At 44.7% G+C, this 13,545-nt stretch overlaps 1 protein-coding gene across 3 annotated transcripts in view; it reads right to left on the bottom strand.

The window, feature by feature from the left end:
* Positions 1-10,546, bottom strand: part of LY75 (lymphocyte antigen 75) — a 119,909-nt gene extending 109,363 nt beyond the window's left edge. For all 3 annotated transcript variants that reach the window (XM_069577406.1, XM_069577404.1, XM_069577405.1), the window contains exons 1-2: positions 10,122-10,546; positions 4,113-4,484 (exon numbers count right to left, since the gene is read on the bottom strand). In XM_069577406.1, coding sequence (XP_069433507.1) covers positions 4,113-4,484; positions 10,122-10,215 — 466 coding nt within the window. In that variant the 5' untranslated portion in view covers positions 10,216-10,546. The remainder of the gene's footprint in view (positions 1-4,112; positions 4,485-10,121) is intronic.
* Between the last annotated feature and the right edge of the window lie 2,999 nt (positions 10,547-13,545).

Genomic DNA, 13,545 nt, shown 5'->3' with positions numbered 1-13,545 from the left:
AGAGGAACTGAAAAACAATTCCAACCTCAAATATACCTGGAAATGCTAGAAGAAGTGCTAAATACTTATGTTGGTAACAGTTCCTTTGGAGAGGTATCTTATAGAACAGCTAACCCTATAACTATTTCGGTCACCTTTTTCCATAATTTGTTTAAAACCATGGTTGATAGGTAGAGGATAATAATCAGATTTTATCATCATTTACTATGCTAGTTGGGTCCCTCAAAATGTCTCATAGATTTGCTTAAAAGGGTGTTTAAGATAGAATTTGATTCCACTTCTTTATTATTCTCAATTGCTTGTTTAACTGAAATGTGAGGCTTAACAGTTTAGAATGTATTAAGCAGCAGTACAGGAAAATAATGTAGATGTTTTTACAATCTTTTAAGGATTTTGGTTTTGTTTTCTGACATATAAATGGTTTTGAACAGTATACTTTGGTTAAAGAGCAATTTGACCTTATCTACCTTTTATTTTTAACCATAACAAAACTCCCAGTAGCACATGACTGATTTCTCTTCCCATATCACAGCACTTAAAAGGACAGCCCATGAGCACAATGACTATGATTTGTAGAATCATGAGGGTTTTTTTTTTCAAACTTGTAAAAGTGCTGTCACTTGCTCTTTCCCACAAGCCCACAAGATCAGTGGGGCAAGTATTACACTTGTTTGTGAAATCCCCATTTTTGCAGAGTCGTTAAGTGAAACATTTAGTCATTCAGCTGTGACAGGGATCAGAACTGGCTCTCTCCTTGAGTCCTTGACACATAAAGACAACGTGTGATATCAACGGCTGCCTTCTCGGGCTTCAAGTTAGTGTCATAGCTCAAAGCTGGGCTTCAGTTAAAAAGCTCTCCTGTTCACAATACATTTTGAAGAATGATAAGCATATAACAACCACCACACAGCAGCAGCTAAATTATGCTAATTATTCACTAAGACTTTTATTCTTACACATTCTTTGATGTTATTGGACCTCTTAAGTCCTAAGGATCTCCCGAGAGAGACAGGCTTTCCTAAGATACCCTTTGAATGTATGAATTTCCGATGATGACAGCCTTAAAACCACAGCTTACTCTGCAATAGGCACACATCTATGAGATGAAATGCTTACATAGAAAACTAACGTTAACCTCTTTGGTAGCAAAAGGAAAAAACAGCTTCGATATTTAAAGAGCTTGGCAGACTTCTAAGTTGCTTAGAATTCAGACACTTCTACAGGTTCCCCACCACTGACAGTCTACTTCCTCTGCGTGATTCACCAAACATTCAAAACTTGAGGCATGCTAGTGAGGCCAAGATATCTTAATGATATAAATGCATATGTGGATGCCAGTCAAGAGCAATTAATTCATCAAATTTACACAGTGAAAATTTTTTCTGAGAGGAGCATGGCTCACACAGGACGGGGGTGAGGAGAGAGGCAACCCAGAACATAATGACAGAGAAACGTTTTTATATTAGAAGTAAAAAAAAAATATATATAGCAGAAGCCAGGGAAAAGTAAAGAAGCTGTATTTGGGGAGTGTCATCCTGGTTTTTGCCGTAACAAGCTGGGTTACCTTGAACTTCGCTTTGTTGGACTCTGGTATCTTATCTTTCTTATTCTGTACAATTAGACAAGAAGGAGGGGTGGGGTCCAATATGAGAAGTTTGAGAGAGCACATCTAGAGAAAGTCTCTAACTTAAGACATCAGTCTCCAACCCAAGAACAGGAAAGGACTACAAAATTTTAAGAGTAAAACTGCCAGGACTGAACATTTGACTACATTTGACTACATTTGAATGGTGGGAGAGAAGAGCAGAGGAACTCTAGGGTGACTTGTAGACTTCTGACATGCAACTTGGATGGTACCAGTCACCTGGAGAGGAATGGAGAAGAGGCAAGTTTGGCCCTGGCGTCAGTGCAAATGAAAACTCAAGATATAGGCTGATAAGTCAGGACTACATGCATCTTGTCTTAGGAATTTCTAAGTTTCTTAGTTGGATGTTTAGTGTTTAAAATACTGTATTTGGTAAGGTCAAATACAGCCTGTGGGCTCTTGCTGGTGAGCACTGTTCAGCTTTCTCTGGGGTGATGCCCTAGGTGGGTTTTTAACCATTTTTGTGCCACTGATAACTTTGGCAGCCGTGTAAAGCATGTGAGCCCCCTTCTCAGAAAAGCATAAATGTGTAAAATAAAACACATAGGATTATAACGAAAACTAGTTATATTGAAATGAAGGCATCTGGGGGACTGAGGGAATTTATAATTACAACTGTGTCCCTCAGTTAGGAGCAGAAGACAGAAGGAGCCAGGCCAAGAAAATTATTGTTTCTGATCTTTGAACAAATATAATGAAACAAGTTAAATCCAGTTTAAAAGGCAATTTGCATGGTTCCATGTTTTCTCTTGGCTGCCAAGTGAGAGAAAGGCTTTATAGCACAAAATTTAAGCTTGCCATTTTTAAAGTGGTATCCAAAAAGCAATTGCTTTCTAAGGTTAGGAGGAAGGTGGCTAACAGAAGCAGACTTTTCAACTACTCAAGGGTCAAGGACTGAAGAAAAGGAAAACCCCATCTCTGATTCTCTGACATTTCCCATAACAGCAGAACCTGACATCTCGGAAGCTGCTGCACCCTCACTAGGAAATGGAAAGAGGTGGTTCCTCCAGGAGAAAAACCTGTTCAGGTACAAAAAAGATGGGAGGCCAAATTTAGCTTGAAAGAAGAGGAAAAAAATCTCTGTAAAGCTATGTAAATTTACAAAGAAGAGCACACATGAGATAATAATTAAGACAAAGATAATTTAATGAAACATATATAAATGTGTATAGATACCCACACATTCAACATTTGATATAATTTAGAGCAACATAATGGAAAAAGATTTGCTTGCGTGAGAGCTAATTTACATTTGGAGGTTTAAAAGATAAATCTACTCTTTCTTTTTAAACTCAAAAATTCATTATAACCGAATGTCTATTCATTATAGACTCAAAGTTGATGTCTCTAGTCTATTCATTATAGACTCAAAGTTCATGATCAGTGCACCCAAAGGCAAAGCAGACTGTTCCAGACATACGATGGTATGACATACAACTTTTTGACTTTGTGATAGTATGAAAGTGATACCTAGTCAGTGAAACTGTACTTTGAATTTTGATCTTTTCCTGGGCTACCAATACATGGTATAGTCCTCTCTCTGATGCTGGGCAGCAGCAGCCACAGCTCCCAGTCAGCCACACAGTCACGAGGGGAAACAACTGACACATAACCATTCTGTTTTTCACTTTCAGTACCGTATTCAATAAACTGCAAGAGGTATTCAACGTGTTATTATAAAATAGGCCAGGCTTGGTTTTAGGTGGCTTTTCCCAACTGTAGGCTAATATAAGCATTCTGAGCACATTTAAGGCAGGCCAGACTAAGTTATGATATTCATTACAAGTGTATTAAATGCATTTTCAACTTATGATATTTTCAATTTTTGATGGGTTTATTGGGACAAAACAATATTGTAACTAGAGGAAGATTTGTATTCATATACTTATTTTGGAGGCAACTGAGGAAAAAGTCCACTCTTATAATACTTAATCATAATTACAGTGTGATAGCCATGCCAAAATAAAAAATAAAGCCACATAATACTCTTAAAGTTTTTCCATTACATCCAAATCTGCAGACAAGAAAAAAATTCATTTCCTTTTTTTTTCCCCTCTTTCTTCTTCTTCATTTTTAACTTAGAATAGGTCAACCTTATTAGGTTATTTGACTTTTATCCTGTGTAGGGGACTTCCAGTTACTCTAACATTTTCTTTTCTCTGGAATTCAGGATATAATCATAGAAAGTACATATGCTCAGGCATCAGAGAGATTTCAAACCCCCGGGTGCTGCAGAATAGCTGTGAGACCTCTGACAAGGCATCTAATTTCTCCTACCCTTTCCTGTGAAAGTGGGCAAATAGCACTGACCTCATAGAAGCAGCTCAATGTTACTACTCAGTGCCTGGAACTAGAGGCCTGTTCACTTGACTCACCAGTGTATGACTCTAAGTGTGATCAGAGGTACACGTTCAAGGCCACTTGCACCAAATACAGCAGTAAGTCAGAGTCTCTCTCCAGTACTCACCATGGTAAGGCTGGGCACACAAGTTTTCCTCTGAGCCTCCTTTCTTCCAGACATCTGATGAATTTGTACTTGCTATGGCATGTCCACCTTTCAGAGCCAACTGGTACTGGGCAGCCCCGTAGAGAGAGTGATGCTCACATTTCCACCACAGCATGGCATTGTAGTCGCAGCTAAACATTCTCAAGGAATCTGTGGGTTTGGTAATATCTAGGCCAAGACACTTTTGGGACTGCAAATGAAAGAGCCGATGCTGGGACACCCACTTCCACAACATGTCCTTGGTTTCGTCGCAGTTCTTTGCCACTATCCAGTCATTCAGCGGCGTGATGCACTTGCCTGTGTTTTCATTGACGATGGTGAATGGATCATTACCTGAGACAAGACAGGCAGAAAAGACATTTCAGGATTCTGAATTATGTGGCCGATGTGCCTTGGCCCTGCTTGCTAAGGAGAGTGAGTCTGAGCACCCCCAGACTGTTAACATCCTCCCAGCTGTATAAACTGTAACATTCCATACAAGGTTGGAGGACAGTGGTGGCCAGAGAGGCAGTTCAGTGTAGGATTAAGAGCGTGGGCTCTGGGGCCAGTTTGCTTGGCTTTATAGTAATAGTTTGCTCTGCTATTATTGACCGTGTGATCAGGGCGTCATTTACCTGCTGTGCATCAGCTTTCTCCTTTGTAAAACAGTACTTCACAGGGTGGATGTGAGGATAAAAGGAGCTCATACATGCAAAACACTTAGAATAGTATACATATTTGTTATTGTCATTCAGTGAGATCTCCTCCTTATTTAATGAGATGAAGAAGCTCCTTAGAGCTTCTTTAGATAAGTAGCCTGTAGTCAATGAAAAATATCCTGAGCTTACAATTCTGTCCTGATTGCACTTCGGCTACTTCAGCAAGTTAACTGTTGCATGACATTAATGTGTCTGAGAGGAGACAGGGTAGAAAAGTGGGATAAAGGGATAAGAGGCAATGGAGGTCTGGGTTCTGAGTGTAGGGACCTGTGGCTAGCTCCACTGTCACCTCCAGGAAGCAACAGGAAGCCTCTGGGGAGGGGATGTGGGGACTGACCATCTGGATCACCCAGGGAGGTAAAACCTGAGCTCCAGGAGCCACCTGATTCACAGAATTCAAGACCCAGTAGGTTTGGACAAGGGAAATTCACAAGTAACCAGCATGAGCTGAGCAAAGGGTGGAATCTCCCTGAGTGTTCCCTGGGCAGTTTTGTATGAGCTGGGGAAGACCTCAGAAGTGACAGAAACTGAATTTCTGTTAACCTGGTAGAATAGGACTTCAGAATAAAATTTAACTTGATTTTATGGAAATAAAATAGTACACTGTTTCTTGCACACCTGAGTCTGTAGAGCAAGAGTCACATCTGTTATAGCAAATTACAATAGTACCATTTGGTCAGTGCTTTTACAAAGAAACATTTTGTGAAGGTATAGCACAGGACATGTCGATGACCTGAAGCAGTTGAGACAAACGTAAGCAATCTTTGTCAATGAACCAAAGGGTTTTGGAGAAGGAGCTGTAAAATTTTAGTTCCTACAAGGTACTTTCATTTTGATGCCAGCATCACATTCAGTGGTTTTACTAACACCAAACACCTTTTCTAATAATAATTCATAGGCTTGCAGAGTTAAAAATTCTTATACTAAGGACTGGAGGGGAAATTTCACTATGCAAATAACACCTATATGATTAAGTTCAATTCCAGTTTGAACTTCGGACAGAATTTTTGCTTGTTTTAAATAGCAGTAGCAGCACCAAGTGAAACAACAGGAACAGCAAGAACAAAATCGTTTAAAACTTTAAGCTATTTCCACTTTCAAGTTGCTATTTTACAATACTGCCTAGTGTTGCAGTTAGATCTGTTTGAATAGCAGCTTCCATCCCTCATTCTTCTTTGACATCACTCTGCTGTTCCCTATCTTACAGACACAGTTTGGGCAGACAGTTAGCCAAAAAAAAAAAGGAAAACATATTATCTCAGAAGATTATCAGACCGTGATGTAACTCTTTGCCAATCTATTCCCTCTCACCTCTCTTGCACTCCAAAGTATCAGGTACTGTAGCAAAAAACAAAGAAGTCGGCTTCTGCGGGAGAGTGGGCAGTGCACCCCCTCTGGATCTTCCCCTCTCCTGCTCTGTAATCTCCCTGCTCTCCTTCCTGGGCACTTTGCTCTGTGCTCTTTGACCCAAGATTTTCCAAGCTGCCTTTGCAGAATCCAGTGGATTAGCTACAGCGCTTAGAACAGTGGTGAGAGCAGAAGAATAAGGAGTTAGGGTCCTAGACTGAAGCTCTGCCTCTGTTTCTAGTTAGCTGGGACACCTGGGGGAATTCAGCTAAACTCCCCAGGGTCTTCTTATCCCCAAATGTGAGATGAAAGCAGTAGAGTATAAAAATCTTTAAGTTACTTCCAGTGCTAACACTCTATGCTTCCACTAATTCAGTTTTCCGAGCCTTGCAGGCTTTACAGGGCTCTGCTAAGTTCACTGCGTATCGTTCTTGAATAGATGTCCACAACTTTATTACATCATGCCAGGAGCATTTCAGGTCATGTGAATTCCATCTGTATTGGGCATGTGCACTTAGGTGACAGTGCTGCCTTATAAGTACTCTGGAAGAGAAAAAAATTTTACCCTTTCCCACTTGCTTCCCTGGTAACTCAACCAGTAAAGAATCCACCTGCAATGTAGGAGATCCAGGTTCAATCCCCAGGTCGGGAAGATTCCCTGGAGAAGGGAATGGCTCCCCACTCCAGTATTCGTGCCTGGAGAATTCCATGGACTACAGGAGAGGGTTCCATGAGTCAGACATGACTGAGTGACTAATACTCTCACTTTCATTTAATATACGTTTAACTTCTAGGACACCCATGAATTTAACAAGGTTGTAGAAATTCTGAAAGACTATAGGAGAGGTGTGGAGTAGCTATGTTGAAAAGGAGTTTCCAAGCTTCTAACAGCTATGATTGTAGATACTTGTCTCATTCTAAATCTATCTTATAACCACATATGTAATATCAACGCTTGACACCTATAGTGATCACTTAGCTAATACATTAATTATTGATATGATTTAAAGAAACTTGTAATTAGCCTTCATATATAATGTGTAAGCATTCATACATAATATATAACGAAGGGAGAGTCTTGTAGTCTCATGATAGTTCCTCATATCTTTCTTTACCCTTACAAAGAAGCTGTTCACTCTGCTCCAGTCTTGTGACCCTATTGGGAAAGTAGGTTGGGGTGGGGGAGGTCCGAAAAATGTGAAAATAATTTTAAAAATTTGTTAAATAAGGGTATATGAAATATATCAGAAATGTATTACACTTTGAAATGGTGATTACAGAGCAATTTATAAAACAGATTCTCTACTGATAGCCTTATATTGCATCTGATAGCCTTATATTGCATCTTATTCACGTTATACTTGCCCTAAAGGGAATTTTAATATTTACCTACAAATACAATATTGAGACAAGTCTAAAAGACAGAGGTTGATGAAAAGAAGACTCATCACCTCATCATCCCCAGAGCACTTTTTAAAATGTTTCATTTTATATAAACATTCTACTGATGTTTAAGAGGAAATAGCTACATAGCATTATCATAAATTGAAAATGAATTGTTAGACCATCACAGGAAAGCTCTTTCTTATTGTCTGATTCTTAAGTAACTCCTGAGTTACAAGACCCAAACCAAAGAGCTTTGCACATTCCGAAGGGAAACTGGACCTCAACATTTTGTAACCCACAGACACATGGAGAGGAGATGGTTTGGGAAGGCAAGAAGGATGAAGATTGCAACTTTTTAAGTTTCAGGGGAACTTCCTGAGCCCACACTGTTAAGCATTTTGTGGAGCTGCTACTATATGTGTAGAGTGTACACTAGGAGAGACCCAGAAGTCTGGATTTGCCAGTTCAAAAACAGTACTAAAGTGATGGTTGGGTCCAGAGCAATGTACTAGGAGTCAGAAAGTCATGGAGTTCAGATTGGGTGGTGTGGGCTGATGAAAACCTCAGGAGTCTCTGAAGAATTAGTGTACTTCAAGCTGCTAGTCCTCCCAGGAGGCAAAAAAGCTAACTAAGCAATTGGCATCCTCCCAAGGACACAGAAGTACTTCCTCTGCATCTGAGTATTGGAGACCGCCTGCACAAACCTAGCTGCATACATGCGATGAAGCACACACCATCACCAGCATCATGAAGCTGACATAGTGCCAAACAAGCTACCCAAATGGCTGAGCTTTCAAAATCCCAGTGCTTCCCTCAATAGGGCCACAAGTCTGACCAGAGCAGGTGCTCAAGGTGGGGAAGGATGCAGGAAAACAAACACCTTTGAGGACCTCCTGCAAGAAGAATAGCATTAAGTTAGTGATCTTTGCTCTTGGTTGATGAGAGAGGCCAGGAATTGCAGAGATTGCAGAAATTAAGAAAATCTTGAGTTCTATGGGGAGACAAAAGAGATAAAATAAGGCAAATGCACGTGGAAGCCAAGTTTAGCGATTGAAAGGCTAGTGTGTTTCCATTACAGTTAGCTGCTGCCTTGATCATTTTCTCCCTGGATTAAGGGGACAGGCAGAAGAGAGTTCTCACAGCAATAAAGGCCTTTTGGTAGTTTCCAATATGGGGGATCAAAGAAGAATGCTGCTGCTGCTGCTAAGTCACTTCAGTCGTGTCCGACTCTGCGCGACCCCATGGACGGCAGCCCACCAGGCTCCCCCGTCCCTGGGATTCTCCAGGCAAGAACACTGGAGTGGGTTGCCATTTCCTTCTCCAATGCATGAAAGTGAAAAGTGAAAGTGAAGTCGCTCAGTCCTGTCCGACTCTTAGCGACCCCATGGACTGCAGCCTACCAGGCTCCTCCGTCCATGGGATTTTCCAGGCAAGAGCACTGGAGTGGGGTGCCATTGCCTTCTCCGAAAGAAGAATGCAGAAGGGTGAATCAAAACAAGATCAGCGATAATGTTCTTAACATAGATAAGATGATGCTACTCATGATCTGAACAATCAGACAGTAACTCAGTTTAACTGCAAAGAAAGTAAATACCATAAGCAAACTGAAGGTTTTCAAAAACTCCCTTGACTATCTTCTACTTCCTCATTCTGACAAGATGACAGAAGTGGTAGGTGGGGACAGCTCACTAATTGTCTGTGAAGCAGCCAGACTAAGAAACAAAGTCCTCAGCACACCTTTGCCAAGACAGAAAGAGAGATTAAAAGCAAACTTTGGGTGCTGCCAAGGGGTGGGGGTGGGGCAGGCACTACTCAGAGCATCAGCGAAGGGTGGCTGCTCCTCTTCCTGCTTCTCAAGTGAGAGGCAAGAGGTCTCTGGGCAAGCAACCTGGGCTCCACTGGGGGAACTTCGACCTCTGGGGTGGGGGTTGGGGTGAACGTTTGGAGCCCGATAAGCCAATTAGAAGAAAGAGTCGCCGCTCGAGGCACTGCGGGAGGGCATCGTCTCAGTCTTGCCACAGTCACTGTAGGAGACATGGCTTTTTGACGGGCACCACGAGAAGACTGAAGTCAGAGACTCGGTGTTTCACTCCGGCGCTGTGGGTGGGAAGCTCCTCTTGACACTGCGTGGCCAAGACGGCAAGGGGCGCAGGAGGGCCGCGACGGCGGGATGCGGCGTGAGGTGGGTGAGGGCTGAGGGGGCTGTTGAGAAGCCCTAAACCCCAGCGAAGCAAGATTTGAGAGGAGAGGACGAGGAAGGCGCGGGAGACTCGTTCAGAAAACACCCTGGGTGCCTCCCCTACGGTGGACGCCAGGCCCCCCGCACGAGAAAAGCCCTGCGCCTCCTCGGCCCACCCCGTGCTCCTCCAGGACACAGGAGGGTAACGGAACGCCTTCTCCCCGCACCTCCCTTCCGCTCACTTGCCCAGCAGAGGTGACAGGACCCCGGCGCGCAGCCGAACCCGAATCAAGGACAGTCGGCCGACCCGGCGCCGTCGAGGTCCCTAGCCGGCCGGCCCGCGGACGCGCCCGCGGTTACCTGAGCGGTCAGAGGGCTCCACCAGCCCGAAGCCCGGAAGGAGCAGCATGAGCAGCTCCGCCGCACGGCGAGGGGCTGCCCAGCGCGTCCTCATCCTGAGCCGGCCCCGGCGCTTCAGTCGGGTCTGCGGGGGCGCGCGGCACCCAGCCCTGCGGGTGCGCCAGGTCAGCCCCTCCGCCGCCTTTGCCCCCAAGCCCCGGCCTCCCGGGGCGCCCCGGGCCCGCCCCCGCTGCGCTCGGCCAATCGGATCGGCCGGTCGTGGGTCCCAGGGCGGGGCGGGCGGGGCCCGGAGGTAGCGGGCGGGATACCGGGCGGGAGGACTGCGCGTGAAGAGCGCTGCGCGCCTGCGGTGCGCTGCCCCGCTAGGCTCGGGAGCAGAGCGCCGCGCAGACTAGCGGGCCAGGGGGAAGCCCCGCCGCGTCTTCAGTAAAGTTGAGGAGATGCGGCCCTGGCTGGGACTTGGCACCGCCCTGGTGGGTGGTCTGCCTAACGCACCTCAGTCAGGCACGGCTTCTCTTCCTTTCGCGCAGCTGGCCTGGAAAGGCACCCGCATCCCCTCGTACCCGAAAGAGCGAAATGTGCGCCCATCCTGTTGCGACTGTGATCGACCCAAAGAATTCAGTCGTCCTTGGCACCGTCCTGAGTATTTGATAGTGCAAACAAAGGTGAGGTGATGGGTCAATGAGGTTGCACCCGCACTCGTTAAAGTATTACATGCAAGAGCTATTTGAGTGACCCTATAAGACTTCCAAGGAGGACTAAGTCGTATAACTGTTTGGCCTTTACAAGTAAGCTCTTTTCTTAATAATTAAACAATTATATCCACTAGAAGTGTGGAATCCTCTAGAAGTCTGCATCCAAAACTGGTCTTTGTGAGAGGAGACTTCATACTCAGCTTGTGGGAACTGATATCATTATAAATAGGGTGATCTGAGTTGCCTGCGTGCTAAGTCACTTCAGTCGTATCTCACCCTTTGAGGTCCCATGGGCTGTAGCCCGCCAGACCCTCTGTCCACGGGGATTCTCCAGACAAGAATACTGGAGTGGGTTGCCATGCCTCCTCTGTGGAATCTTCCTGACGCAGGGATCAAACCCTAGTCTCTTACGACTCCTTCACTGGCAGGCGGGTGCTTTGCCACCAGCGCCACCTGGGAAGCCCCAAGCTCTCACTATAACAGCTATCATAAATAGGTGATCAGAGTTACCTGGGTATGAATGTCCTATATTTTTAAACCTGTATTTACTAAGTGCATGGTGTGTGCCTGGGATGACCTTCCGTCCTCCCCGCAGGGTGAATTCTTCCAGGAGGAAGTGAACAGGAAGTCTACCTTTTCTGATTCCAACCACTAAGGCTTGGCTGATGACTCCCAACTCTCCATCGGCCCTGATCTCGCCCCAGGCAGTTGCCTTTCAGTTCAGTGTGTATACTGAGCACCTGCCAGTACAGGAAACTGGGCCCATCCCAGCAGGAGATCAAAGGAGGACACCCGCCCGCTCCAGCTTAGTGAGTATTGGGGGAGACTGAGGCACGCACAGTTAACTCAGGGCAGAATGAATAGGGAGACGCCAGAAAAGCAACACCTCAGCTGGGCCTTGTTGTTTTGTCGCTAAATCATTCCCAACTCTTTGCAACCCTATGGACTGTAGCCTGCCAGGCTCCTCTGTTCATGGGATTTCCCAGGCAAGAATACTGGAGTGGGTTGCCATTTCCTTTTCCAGGGGATCTTCCCGACTCAGGGTTCGAAGCGGGGTCTCCTGCATTGAAGGCAGATTCTTTAGCATCTGAGCTACCAGGGAAGCTATGGGTAATAGGTAGGCACTTGACCAGGCACAGCTGGTGGGAGGAACATAGTGACAGAACGGAGGCAGGAAAAGGCAAAACAGTCTCAGAAGACAAAGAGTCTAGTGTGGTCGACCTGCGGGATGCAGGTGTGTGTTGACAGAAACTGTCGTTGGGACCTAAGTGGAAATGACAGCAGAAAGATGAAGTGCCTTGAACGTGATATTAATGATGTTGACTTGATTCTCTGTGGAACGGGCTGTGTAAAGTTTTGGGTAAGGCAATCTGTTGCTGCTCTGATTCCCTCCACATCCGTGACTGCTTACCTTTCTCATCCTGTCTAGCTTGGAGCTCCTTGAGAGCAGTGATCTGATCTTTTTCATTAACACTGAGCACCAGACCTGTCCCAGAGCGAGCTCTCACTAAATATTAGTTTACTTTATTAATGAATGCCTAGAGTTAGTTTCAGAGAAGGCAATGGCACCCCACTCCAGTACTCTTGCCTGGAAAATCCCATGGATGGAGGAGCCTTGTAGACTGCAGTCCATGGGGTCGCTAAGAGTCGGACACGACTGAGCAACTTCACTTTCACTTTTCACTTTCATGCATTGGAGAAGGAAATGACACCCCACTCCAGTGTTCTTGCCTGGAGAATCCCACGGACGGAGGAGCCTGGTGGGCTGGCGTCTATGGGGTCACACAGTTGGACACGACTGAAGCGACTTAGCAGCAGCAGCAGCAGCAGAGTTAGTTTAGGGCTGTGTGAGCTCCAGCTTGCACTGTCCTGCAACAGTTTCTCAGTTGACCTCGCTGCCAACCCTCAGGCAAGTGAAGTCTTCTAAACAGTTTGAAATATGCCACCTTTCCTTTACTCACATCCTTTCAGTGCTACCTGCTTATAGCAGGGATTGCTAAATGGGAGTTCAGGGGGACTGTGGTGAACCCCTGAAATTGTATGCAGCTTTATGAATACAATTTCCTTCTTTTCCTTTTTTATTTTTTGATAAAGAGGGGTCCAAGGCTTTCTTTGATTGTCTCAAAGAAAGTCATTCCTTCAAAAAAGGAAAAAAATTCCATGTAAGATAAAGCAAGCCCCTCCATGACCCAGCCCTTTGTCTTTAATTACCTCCTATATCACTCCTTGAGTCAAGCAGCCTGTCTAAATCTGTCCTGCCTTTTCCTAGCTCTATTCATATATTATATTTTCCCCTATCAGGAATGCCTGTTTTCTCCCTCCCTTGTCTTAGTTTTCCACCTCTCCAGTTAAGGCCCTGCTCAAATCTCATGTTTTATATAAAGTGTTTCTAAGACAGTCTCTAACCCTTGGGGATTCCAAACATCTGTATAAGGTACATTCTGTTCATTTGGTGCTTAAAGCGTGGCACCTCCTGTAGCTGTTTTTTTTCTGTAAGTACATGTGCATAGACATTCCACCCAGGTTATAGATCCTAAACAAATGTTTATTGTCTATGGTGACAATAGAAACAGTGTATCCTTTAAGTCTCAACTTGAATGTCATTTCTTCAAAATCTTTCTTGACTCCGCAGGCTGGTGAGCTTCCTCTATGACATCCCTCTGTGACTTTCTCAGTGCATCCCACATTCGTCTTGATAGCACTTAGCAACAGCTGGATTAAATAATTAT

This window comes from Ovis canadensis, chromosome 2, assembly GCF_042477335.2.
Source record: "Ovis canadensis isolate MfBH-ARS-UI-01 breed Bighorn chromosome 2, ARS-UI_OviCan_v2, whole genome shotgun sequence".
NCBI lineage: Eukaryota > Metazoa > Chordata > Mammalia > Artiodactyla > Bovidae > Ovis > Ovis canadensis.
The sequence above is the reverse complement of the archived record's forward strand: the minus strand, read 5'-3'. Positions and strand labels throughout refer to the sequence as shown.